Source organism: Grammomys surdaster, unplaced genomic scaffold (genome assembly GCF_004785775.1).
Source record: "Grammomys surdaster isolate TR1022 unplaced genomic scaffold, NIH_TR_1.0 229, whole genome shotgun sequence".
In the NCBI taxonomy this organism is placed as follows: domain Eukaryota; kingdom Metazoa; phylum Chordata; class Mammalia; order Rodentia; family Muridae; genus Grammomys; species Grammomys surdaster.
The window spans coordinates 2,034,258-2,045,960 of NW_021604674.1; the positions used below are offsets into that span (position 1 = coordinate 2,034,258).

The window sequence follows — 11,703 nt, forward strand, 5'->3', positions numbered from 1 at the left end:
CTATCCAGACACTTGATGGATATTTTACCCACACAAATGGTAGAACAAATTTAAATCTAGTTCTGCTTAACTCCAGGTCTTGTTCTCTCTGTGTGTCATCTCTTCTGTCTTTCCTTCCTTCCTTCCCTCTCTTCGTCTCTCATTTCCACACAGGCATCAACCCCATGACCCCTCTGCCTCAGCCTTATAAGAGCTAGAACTACAGTCTGTGCTATTACACCAACCTCCAGGATAACCCTTTTTTAACTTTTATTTTATTTGCACGTATGCACACAGGAAGTTAGAAGGCACCTTGTGGGAGCCTCTCTTTCCACTGTGTAGATTGTGGGGATAAAATTCAGGTGTTCAGACTTGGCAGTGGGAGCCTTTACCTGATGAGCCATCCTGCCTGGCCCAAAATGTATTGACATGTGAAGTTTGTGAGGGTTGCCAGATCCGCCATGGTTCAGTTCTCTTTCCATGTAGACTGGTAAGTTCCTGTGAAAGACTGCTTCTAAGTATCAAACATTCAAGAAAACCCCTGTCCAGGAGAGACATGTAATGTCTCTCCGGGTCCCTCCATCCTCCATTCACTTTTGTGTTCAGAAACCCAGACCTACACCTACCCTCCTCCTTGGTTGGTTGGTTCAGAGTTGATATGGGAATACTGACTTGTCTGCACCAATCACAGAAGCTCATTTTCCTGTCCAGAAATGTGGAATGGGAGCTTCTGGGAAAGGGCTATTTATCCATTAATTAAAAAAAAAAAAAAAAGCAATGTAGGGAAGAGGTGGACTCCTTCCTCTGGTGGGGTGTGTGTCTGTCTCCTTAGACCAGAAAATGGTGGCAGCCATCTCCTAGTTAGGAAGAACACTAACATAAGAACAATCCAAAGCTATGAGAATGGTGGAGGGAAATGGAAGTAGGGTGTCAGGAAGTCAAGCACTATTATTGCTGTGATTGCAGGCAAGTTTTAGCCTCTGGGACTCCAATCTGTGATCCTTTTTTGTTTGTTCATTTGTTTGATGTTTGGTTGTGGAGGTGGTGGTGATGGTCGTGGTTAATAGTAGGGGAGTCTTCTCAACCGTTGTATCAGTCTGTTCTCTGAAATTAGGGCTGTTAAAAACATTTCACACAGTGGTCAACCTTTCCAACATAAAGGAAATACACGGAGAGTCTCCAAAAGCATCCAGCACTGAGCCTACAGCTCAGAACTGAGTAAGAACCTTAGGTGGTGCCCTGAGAGGCATTGGTACCTCTCAAAATTTGCAGAGTGATTCTGAAACGTGGCTAAAGTTGAGAACCACTGGTGGCAGGGGACTCTGAGCCCTGTACTAGGCATCCTCTCACTGGCAGAAGGGGCATAGTCAGGAGGACAGGAGACAACAGAATTGTATGTGAGGGCTGTTCTGAGTTTGAGAACAGTCCCTGCCTGCCCACTGACAACAGGATTTGTTCCAGTAGCTTCTGTGAATCCCTGGAAATTATTGCTGAGCTCCTTTTGCAGGATGAAGGACTGAATTTCCATAGAACTTTTGGGCTCTGAGGAAGATACATGATTTATCCGAATTTTACCAAGTTCCAGCCTTTTAGCTTAGAGATAAAATAAGACTCATACATTTAGGAAGAAAAAAAAGGGACAGATATGATCCGTGCCTGCTCTGCATCATCAGAGAAGCTTCCTCCTAGATGGAAACAAATACAGAAACTTAGAAGTGGACAGTGTGCAGAGTGAGGGACCTTGGAACATTCGATCCTAACCCGGACTCCAGATCCCTCAGAGCTCAGGAATCTCTGTGGAAGAAAAAAACAGAGAGATTGCAAGAGTCAGTGGGGATGGAGAACCCAAAGAGACAGTGCCTTCCAGACACAACAGGACTGATGCATACATGAACTCAGAGACCCTGGAGCATGCATTGTGCTCCCACAGGCCTGAGCCAAATGGGGTCTCAGGAGGGGAGGAAGTGGGCATAATCTCCCATCCCTAAACAAGAAGCTTTCTCCAACTGACAAGCACTTGCAAAGGAAAAATTAGTTTTCTCTAATGAAGTCTCACTGGGTGTACAGACCACACTGAAGGACAGGCTCCATGCCCAGCTACGATGGCCAACACAAAATGGTCTCGCTGGGATTATAGGAGAATTTTTGTCTTGTAATGCTTTGCTAGGACATTTTTTTTAAACCTTACTGGTGTTTTACTTGTATATCATGGTTTCTGATTTTGTGGGGTTTCTGTGCGAGTGTGTGTCTGTGTGTATATGTGTGTGTGTCTGAGTGTGCATTCATGTGTGTCTGTGTGTGAGTGTATGTATGTATGTGTATGTCTCTGTGTGTATGTATATGTGTCTGTGTGTCTGTGTGTGTCTCTGGTTCTGTCTGTGTGTGTATCTGCTTTTCATGCTTTGTCTTTGGGTTGTTTCGTTGGTCGCTTTCTTTTTTTCTGTGTGGTTTTATTCCATTTTTTGTTTTGTTTTGTTTTGTTTTGTTGACCTGTTTGTTTTCTAATGAGAAAGAGAGAGAGAGAGAGAGAGAGAGAGAGAGAGAGAGGGAGAGAGAGAGAGAATGAGTATTGGGGAGGTAGAGAAGAACTGGGAGACAATGAAGGAGGGGAAACTGTGATGAATATATTGAATGGAAAAAATCTATTTTCAATTTTAAAAAGATTCATAAATTTAAAAAGCAAAGGAATTCTTCCTTCAGTAAATCAAACTTTTTCTCAGAACAAAATGATGTAGGCATTTTTTTTTTTATTTCAAGCAAGTTTTAACCTCGGTGCCACCATTTTACCACTTGTTTGTGAAGGAAAAAAAAAAGCAAAAAACAAACGAGCAAACAAGCAGAGCAGGAGCTGGGTGTGGCAGCCTGTCCTGCAGTCTCAGCATTCGCAAGGAGATAGAAGGAGGAAGATCGGGTGTACAGGGTTATCCTTGGCTACACAGTGTGTTTGAAAACAGCCTGGGGCTGCATGAGACTTGTCTCAAAAATAAAGTCTAAGCAACAAAGATGCTAGAAGGCTCATTTAAACAACTCAATCCCCTTGTTCTTCAAGCATAGAAGGAGCCATTCTTCCATGTTAAATCTCGTGTGTGTGTGTGTGTGTGTGTGTGTCTGTCTGTCTGTCTGTCTGTAACTGTTCATGTATCTGTGTGTCTGTGTGTGTCTATCTATGTGTAACTCTGTGTGTGTCTATTTGTGTGTCTATGAGTGTGTCTGTCTGTCTCTGTGTGTATATACATGTATCCATCCATGTACATGTGGAAGGCAGAGGTCAACATCAGATGTCTTCTTAATTGCTCTCCACCTTTTTTTTTGAGACAGGGTTTCTAGCTGAACCCAGATTGCACTGATTTGGCTGAGATGCTCTAAGGATCCTTTGACTTTGCTTCTCTGCCACTGGAATCACAGACATGTGTTACCATGACCGTCTCTTTCAGGGACATGGAGAACCTGAACTCATGTCCTCATTCTTGCTCCACAAGCACTTCAACTGAGCTATCTTCCCAGGCTCTCCTCACGCTAAATGTTTTTATAAAGAGTGTGTGTGTGTGTGTATGAATTCGTGCCACATGTCTGCAGGTATCCACAGAGCCAGAAAGGATGTCAGATCCCCTGGAGCTGGTGTTACAAGCAGTTGAGTCAACCAACATAGGTACTGGGGATCAAACTCAGGTCTTCTGCAAGAATAGCTCTTAACTGCAGAGCCACCTAACCCACCCCCTTGTGTTAATAATCTTAAAGACTGCATTGTTTCTCTTAATGAATCGTAATGTGAAATGAGAACAATTATATCCCTTAGTAGCACCCTGTTGCTGACCAGATCCTTACTCGGGAACAGCCCTCAAATATGCCAAGTGAAGCTGCCACGGGCTGCTAAGAAGAGCTAGCCAGAGTGATGCCTGTTGAAAACAGCTCTTTCTTTCAACTCCCCAGCTACTGAGAAGTAGGGTCTCATGGGAGACTTCAAGAAATGTCAAGAGCAGGAAGGAACGCCAGGTCGAAAGCCACTAACCAACCCGGCGCAGGTTGAGTTAGTCACCCCACCTTGCCTGATCTTATTTTCCTCTTTTATAAAGTTTACATCAGAGTCTCATGATTTTCAAACCTCAGTTCGAGTTTTGTACACCTCTTAGAAGAAAGTGTTCTTCACACAGTCATTACCATGAATAGATCCAGAAGGGACAAAATGCTGACTGTGACCTTGAGAGAGCAGCCAACAGTGTACTAGAGTACAGCCGAGGGTAGAGAGATGGGCGAGTAGCCCATGCTTGCTCCATTCAGGGCTGCGTGCCCTATGTGAAGGAGGAGGCTGGTTTCAGCTCCCCACATTTGTTGCCAGGAGGGCAGTACTTGCAATTTTTTAAAAAAGAAAAATGACACCTGTGTGTTTTATATACGTCTGCTCACTATTTGCCTTGACAAATTTTTCTTAAAATATTCTATGTTGGATGTGCTAGCAAACACTTATAAATCCCAGCATTTAGGAAGCAGTAGTAGGCAGAGGGCTTCAAGTTTGAATCCAGCCTGGTCTTTGAAGAGAATTTCAAACCAGCCATGGCTATAAAATCAATCCCTATCTCAAAAACAAAATAAAACAAAACAAAAAATCTGTGTACCAAATACATACCAAATACATCTGTGGTCAGACTTGGAGTTTATAGTCCCTGATACGAAGGCTGCTGTTATGAAAGTTTATTCTTATAATTCAGCATCTCAGATAGACTAGTCACTGACTATCTCTTCATCGTAAGACACTGTGTAAACAGAGACCCATGACTGGACAAAGAGCATAGACTGAGAGACTTGGAAGCACTCAGTCACAAAGGGGATGCATCCATCAAAGCCCTCCCCTCAGGCTCAGGGGGCTGTGCAGAAGAGGAGGAAGAAAGGTTGGAAGAGCCAGAGGAGATGGTGGACACCAGGGAAACCGTGTCTTCCAGACACAATAGGCCAGAGGAACTGACTGGTGGCACAGGGCCTGTACAGGTTCAAGGCAGATGGGTCCCAGCACTGAGAAAGGAGTAGACATGGGCTCCCGCTCCTAAGCAAGAAGCTATCCGCTGTTGATATCCTCTGGCTAAGAAAAAGTCAGGGTTTTTTTCCCATGAAGTGTCAGTGGATATATTAACCACACTCCAGGGCGGGCCCCATGCCCAGGAGTAGGGCCAACACGTAACAACTCGGGTATTTTTTGTAGACTTTTTGTCTCATTTTGTTTTGCTTGGGCTTTTTTTTTTGTCTTATGGGTCTTTTGCTTGTTTATTTTCATTTCCATTTTGCATGGGAAGGGTATTTCTTTCCTGCTTGTTTGTTTTATAAAGAGATTTTTTTAAAAATAAAAAGTTGAATAGGTAGGGAAGATCTGGGAGGAACTCCGGGAGGGAAAAATATCAAAGTATATAAAATTTTTTCAATAAAAGTTTTTTAAAGATACAGTGTGAAGTATATGTAGCAGATGTGCAGCTCAGTCTCCATGTGGGTCCCCCAACAACTGGAGTGGAGGCTGTCCCTAAAGCTGTAGCCTGACTGTGGTATTCGGTCTCCAACAGGGCTGCCTTGTCTGCCTCAATCAGAGATGAGAGGGGACTCACCTTCTCAGAGAAAGAGAGGGGTGTGGGGAGGGACTCTGGGGTGGAGGACTAAGAAGGGGAAAGCAATTAGGATGTAAATAAATAAATAAATTTAAATAATAATAATAAAGACACAGTGTGATACTTTTATGGAAATTTTAGGCAAAACTGGAAGAGCAGCTTAGGTTCGTGGACCTGTGGACTCACCCTAAAGAGCTGTACTTCCCCTTCAGACCAAGACTAAGACCCATAGGCCGGCCCTTCCTGGGGTCTCTCTGCAGTTCCAAGCTTTGCCCTCAGAAAGATACCAGAGCTGAAAAAGTAAGAGCTATTCCACACCTCCCACATCATCCTCCCCCACTGTAAAAAATGACAGGTAGCACCCAAGATAAGCCTGGCCCAGCACAAAGTATGTAAGATAAGAAGGAGCCTTAGCCGAGGACAATTACAGCAGCTCAGCTTACTGCCTCTGGACCCAAGCCCCTGCTGTCAGGCCACAGGACCTGAGGTCCCTAGTGAGTCTGAGGCAAATGAATGTGTGCAGGTTGATCCACTTCCTGGTCCAAACCAGCTTGCTTGGTCGTTGCTAGGCAAAACAGAACTTTAGTTACTACCTTTCTGATTTGACCAGTTATGGTTTGGGGAAAGAAAACATTCTCAGATCTTCTACCAAGCACATTTATTCTTAAAGTGAGAAGCTCACAGGGACAATGTAGATATTTACAGCAGAGAACTTTACGGATGCTAGCCAAACCTCAAATACCGTCAACAGGGGAGGTATCCCAATCGTGTTTTTCCAGCATGGCAGATCACATATGTTACAATTCACTGCACTTTCCCAACATGCCTCAAAGGACATGCACACTGATAACGGCAGTCATCCCAGGACACCTGTCCTCAAGATCCCACAAAGTGGATTTATGCGCACACAAAAAACAGTTCACACTCAAAATAATCCATATCTATGTTTTTTAAAAAAAGCATTTTGACTAGAAATGAAAACAGCAAGACAAAGGTAAGCATGAGATAGACTGATACTTTCATGTGCAAGGTCCTGGATTCTTGCATTGAGACTCTGGTGTCAGTCTCCACTTCAAACATCACATCAAAAAAGTGTGGCAGAAAGATGAGTCACCTTCAATATGAAGGACATGAGTTGTGCACACTGACGGCACTCCTGATCATTTCAGGAGAACGCCAGTGACTAGACCTCCAAATAAGGCCCCAAAAATTCATGAGTTATTAGATGGCCATTCAGGTATCTCGTTTAAACAGCTACAGTGTTCTGGTTTAACCAAGGCACTGAAAGAGCTCTCTTTGACATGATGTGGAGTCCCTACATGCTGCTAGCCATTAGTGACAACACGCCTGATGTTAGGCAGCATTCTGTAGCAAGAACCCAAGAATGATGCCTTCATCACAAAGCCGCTTATCCGATTAAGAATGCAAAGCCAGATTTGTTTCAGGACTCTCCAAAACATGGTTTCTGGTAGACCGAGTTTAAACTGAAAGAGATCTTTTGATATCATTGTTTCCTTGAGACGGACTCGTACAGCCCAAGCTAGCCTCCAACTTTCTGTGTGCCAAGGATGACCTTGGATTTCTGATCCTCCTGCCTCCACCTCCACTATGACATACTGGGAGTAGAGGCATGTGCTGCCACCCTCAGCTATGTGGTGCTAGACCTGGAACTCAGGTCTTCTCGCACACTAGGCAAGCACACTACCAACTGAGCTACGTCTCTAACCTTCAAGATCTTGACTCTTCAGAACTACAGTTCATCTTCCCCCAGTACCATCCAACACCCTTTTATTTTTCTATGCAAGGATGCATAGAATGGGTTTCTTTCCCATCGTGGAGCTATTTCCTCAAGAGAAGCCCGAAGAACCCATTCCGAAACACAAGGTAACTTTCTGTTTTCCCACCAATAGTTAACTATCGATTTAGCCATTGCTCCTCCTCTGACTTGAGCCTCAGAGTCTTAGCATAAACATTTCACATTCCTCACACCCTTACCTCAGCATTCCATCACCATCAACTGACTTCAAACCTTTCCTTATTCAAAGTGAAAGCTAGTGAACTGAGAGGGAAGTGGAAAAAGGCACCCCCAAAAAGGGTGTTGCTTCTATAAAACCAGTTCCCAGGCTGTCCTTGATCCTTCAGAACAAAGCTGGCGGCATCACCCTCATAGACCCCAACACTAAATTCTCAAGTGGCTATGGCTTCTCTAGCCAGGCCCCAACAGCTCAGACCTAAATCTACTGATAGAAAGTAACTAAGACTTCCTAATATTGAGCAATATAGACCTAGAATTGCATGAGGATTATGATCAGACAAAGCCAGTCTATAGATTGCCTAACTCATCGATAGGAGGCCAAGTTCTCCACTCTCCCCCAGCTCTGCCACTCTGGGAAGAGGCCACTAGCAAGCCTTGGACTGCCAAAGACAGTGGGTTCTAACTCAGTCTTAGGGGGCACCTGTTGGAATGCACAGTCTTTGGGTGCCACCTGAGTCTGCACTCCGTCAGGTTTCCATTGTACGTGGACAATTCTGTAGTTCTGTGCCTCGTTGTTGTCCCAGAAGACCCTCCCATTGGCATGGTAAGAAATGCAGAACTCGATTTTCTCCTCAGTTGGAATGACACGGGGCAGGTCGAAGGCAAAGGAGAAGGTGTCACTGTCTGAGCTGCCGTAAACATTCTTCATGTACACACAGTCCACATCTGTGTAGGTTTTCCAGGTGTCAAAGGTGACCCGGACCTGAACCTTCTTCTCAAAGCTCACATTCTTCACTTTGACAGTCCCTGTCACTGTCCGATCTTGCAGAGAGCAGTTCTCGAGGCAGACAAAGTTCTTCTGAAAGCGGTCCCGGAAACTTAAGTAATCGGTTGATGGCTGGGGGAAATCGAAAACCAAATTTTTCTCCTCATGAAGTTTTAAGCTGGAAGAGATATCGTTAAGGTCCAAGAGATCGAACTGCAGGTCCCACGCAGGTTCCTCTGGGAGATCGGAGAAGACATGGATAGCAGTGAGTGACAGCCCCTTGGAGTCGGCAAACACGACCCGCTTCTTGGCTTGGTTGTGCGGGCTCTTCCATTCATTCTGTGACTTGACTTCCTGCTTGACACTGAGACATGGTTTCAAAGGTTTCAATTTATTCACAAAATTTCTTCGTTGAAAACCATTGTAAGGACTCAGGAAACTCTTCAGAGGTGGAGAATGAGCCAAGCAAATCCTCATGGCCATGTCCACTGGCATGACTGAACTTGTCAAAGGACGTGGATCCAGCACATGGATCATTCTGGAATGGAAAAGAAAGAATGGTAACCACAGAGGTCTGGGGCCTCCTCCCCTTGGTCCCAAATGCACACACGATAGTTACTCCAGTGCAGGGAGGTGCTATCAAATGAAGAAAAGGAGAGCGCTCGGGGTGATTAGATCTGCAGTCAAGCTCTGTGCTTGGCAGGCTGCTGGGTCCATGTGTAAACTGCCTGAGAGGGTTCAGTTTCCCCATCTGAGAAACCAGAGGGCTCGATCTGATCATGTCTGACACAGCTCTTGGGATTATGTACTCTGTTCTGGGCCAGTGTTTCTTAAACCTGTCAGGTCAACAAGACCTGAGGAGTTTCTTTTCTTTGAAAAAAAATTCAGATTCCTAGGACTTAGAACCACTACAGTGGCGCTTCATGGCATGGGGCCAGCAAGGTAAACATGGTCTTAAAGCTCCCCCAAAGAGTCTACTGGCCAGACAGCTTCTTCCATAATCACAGTCTCAAACAGAGCCTCTCACTCCCTCTGGCTGCTACTTCTTATTTTGGTTCTTGAATCAGTTTTACTTCTCAGGAGCAGTAATCCACTTGGAAAGAGATAAATGAAACAATTTGTAAAATGTCAGTGTTGTCCTTAGAGTGACGCTTGTTAAAAGAAAGAATGACTTTTGCATCTTATCATAGTAATCCTCATTTTTCACAAGTGACCAACTGTGACAGCAGCCAACATCTCACAGACTAAAGGAAAACCTTTAAACAACCTACATTTCATATATAAAAATGCCTGTGACAGGTCCAACTGTGACTGGAATGGCTGGATGCTGGGAGAGCAGACCCATTCATTCTGTCCAATGATAACCACTTTACTATAGCCCTATCATGTAGCCTGTGGTGGACATTATATGTACAAGATAAAGTGTAGCTTTAAAAACTGATAACCTGAAATTGAACTGTTTTAAAATACACTGTAGAAATATGAATTTATAAGTACTGAAAAACTACAGGGGAAAACACTGAGATGTTCACTATCTTTGCTGATGGAATTACAGAGTCTACTGGTTTGGGCTTCCGTGGTGTCCCATTGTTAGGCAGCTGGTACTTACAAGTAGAAAGGCAGTAACAATGGTTCACGTCAAACCAAGAATCATCCATCAAGACTTTTTCTGGCCTTTCTTTCCTTTGAACTATACTCTATTTCCACACTTATGGAATTAGGATTCTTCTCTCCAATTTCAGCCTTACAGATCAGAAAAACATGAAATACAGTAGGTGCCATTTTGGAGTCTGGCTTTATTATTTATTCTTTAATAATTCATATATGAATATAACATTTTGATCATATATATGAGAGAGAGAGAGAGAGAGAGAGAGAGACAGAGAGAGACAGAGAGAGACAGAGAGAGACAGAGAGAGAATTCTCTTCACACCAGTGCTAACTAAGCACCCCTGTATATGGTCATCATCACAAAGTGGTCGGTAAAGAACGTATTCAGAACTCACTTTCATAGCTCTAGGGTTTTTCTGAGAGGATTATAAACTTCCAGTAACAAAAACTCAAGATCCATTTGTCTCACAACCATTAACAGGCAGGATTTGGGGAGGGAGAATTCTTGGACTAAGTTACGACTGGAGAAGCAACATTTCATGAGATGATCTTGGTTGACTGGTTGAGTTGTTGTTCCTTTTTATTGGTTGAGCTGGGGTGGGGTTTTTCCCCCTTCTTTTTTACTTCTGCATTTATAGAACATCTTAGTATTGGGCTATTTCCCTGGAATTCTAAGTCCCGGCCAAGATTTAAAAATAATAGTTTGCTCAAACTCTTAAGACTGAATTTTCTATGACAAACCAGGCTAGGGAAAGTGGGGAAAAAAAGAAATGCAAAATCCTCCCATAACTTTTGCCACAGGCTAAACTACCTCACCAACAATGTAAGGGTGCAAAACTAAGCTGCCCCCAAGTGCTTGGGTCTTTGAGCTCAAAGGCAACAGAGTCAATTCAGCAAGGGAATCCCAGCTAAAGCTGACTCACTGAGGCAGTTTCTGCTTTGAGTTATAGATTCCCAAAACAGGCGTTAAGGAATACAACTCAAATTCCATCCCTTCAAAGCCTCCGGGACGATTCAACTCAGCCATCAACCCCGGGAGTCTCCCAGCTGCAGAGAAGACAAAACCACAGAAGCCCCCGAAGTCCCCACAGCTGCAGATTCCCCTCCATTAGCGCGCAGAGTTGCATTGAACCTACCTAGTGCAGCTCATTGGGTCGAAAGGCAACGGCGACCGCGACAACCGCACCGTGAGCAACTTCGCACCCAGCACTTAGCAGATGCAGCGCCGCGGTCCAGCCGGCCGACTGACCGCGGGCAACCGCGGGGGCAGCTTAACAGAGCCCGATCACGTGAGCCGGCCCCTCGGACCAATCAAAGGCCGGATGCCCGGGCCAACCACTGTGCAGCTGGGGCACGAGCCCCTGTCCCTGGAACGTGATCACCGCGGGGCTGGATGTGACCAGAGCGTGCTGGAAGGCGGCCGCAGTGTTCAGGAGCCCTGGGCCAGCGGGACCCAGCCGTGTTCCCGGAACCTGGCGTGCAGCACGTAGCTCACGGCTCGCAGCTGGCCTTCTGCAGCATGTGCGAGCCTGGCGGGGTCTCCTATGGAAACGCGTGGATCTGTGCAGAGTTGACTCTTGAGTTCAGAAAGTTGTGGCTCCACCCGGTGTCTGTGTTATTTGAAATGCTCGTGGTGCTCCTCGCTTTGTGTATCCAAGCAAAAAGAAGTTGGCTGGCTCTTCTTCCTCCACAAATAAAGCCACACAACCACTCAAATGTTAAGAAAACACGTGAGCCCATGAAACGAAGAGGCAGAGGGCCAGTCTGTACAGCCTAGTGAGACT

General features: G+C 45.0%; 1 protein-coding gene across 1 annotated transcript; it reads right to left on the reverse strand.

The window, feature by feature from the left end:
- Nucleotides 1-6,208: 6,208 nt before the first annotated feature.
- Ppp1r3c (protein phosphatase 1 regulatory subunit 3C) lies at nucleotides 6,209-11,157 on the reverse strand. Its single transcript, XM_028773487.1, has 2 exons — nucleotides 11,056-11,157; nucleotides 6,209-8,846 (listed from the first exon to the last, which is right to left on the reverse strand). The coding sequence occupies exons 1-2, from the start codon at nucleotides 11,067-11,069 to the stop codon at nucleotides 7,907-7,909; spliced, it is 954 nt and encodes a 317-aa protein (XP_028629320.1). The 5' UTR covers nucleotides 11,070-11,157; the 3' UTR covers nucleotides 6,209-7,906.
- Nucleotides 11,158-11,703: the final 546 nt, after the last annotated feature.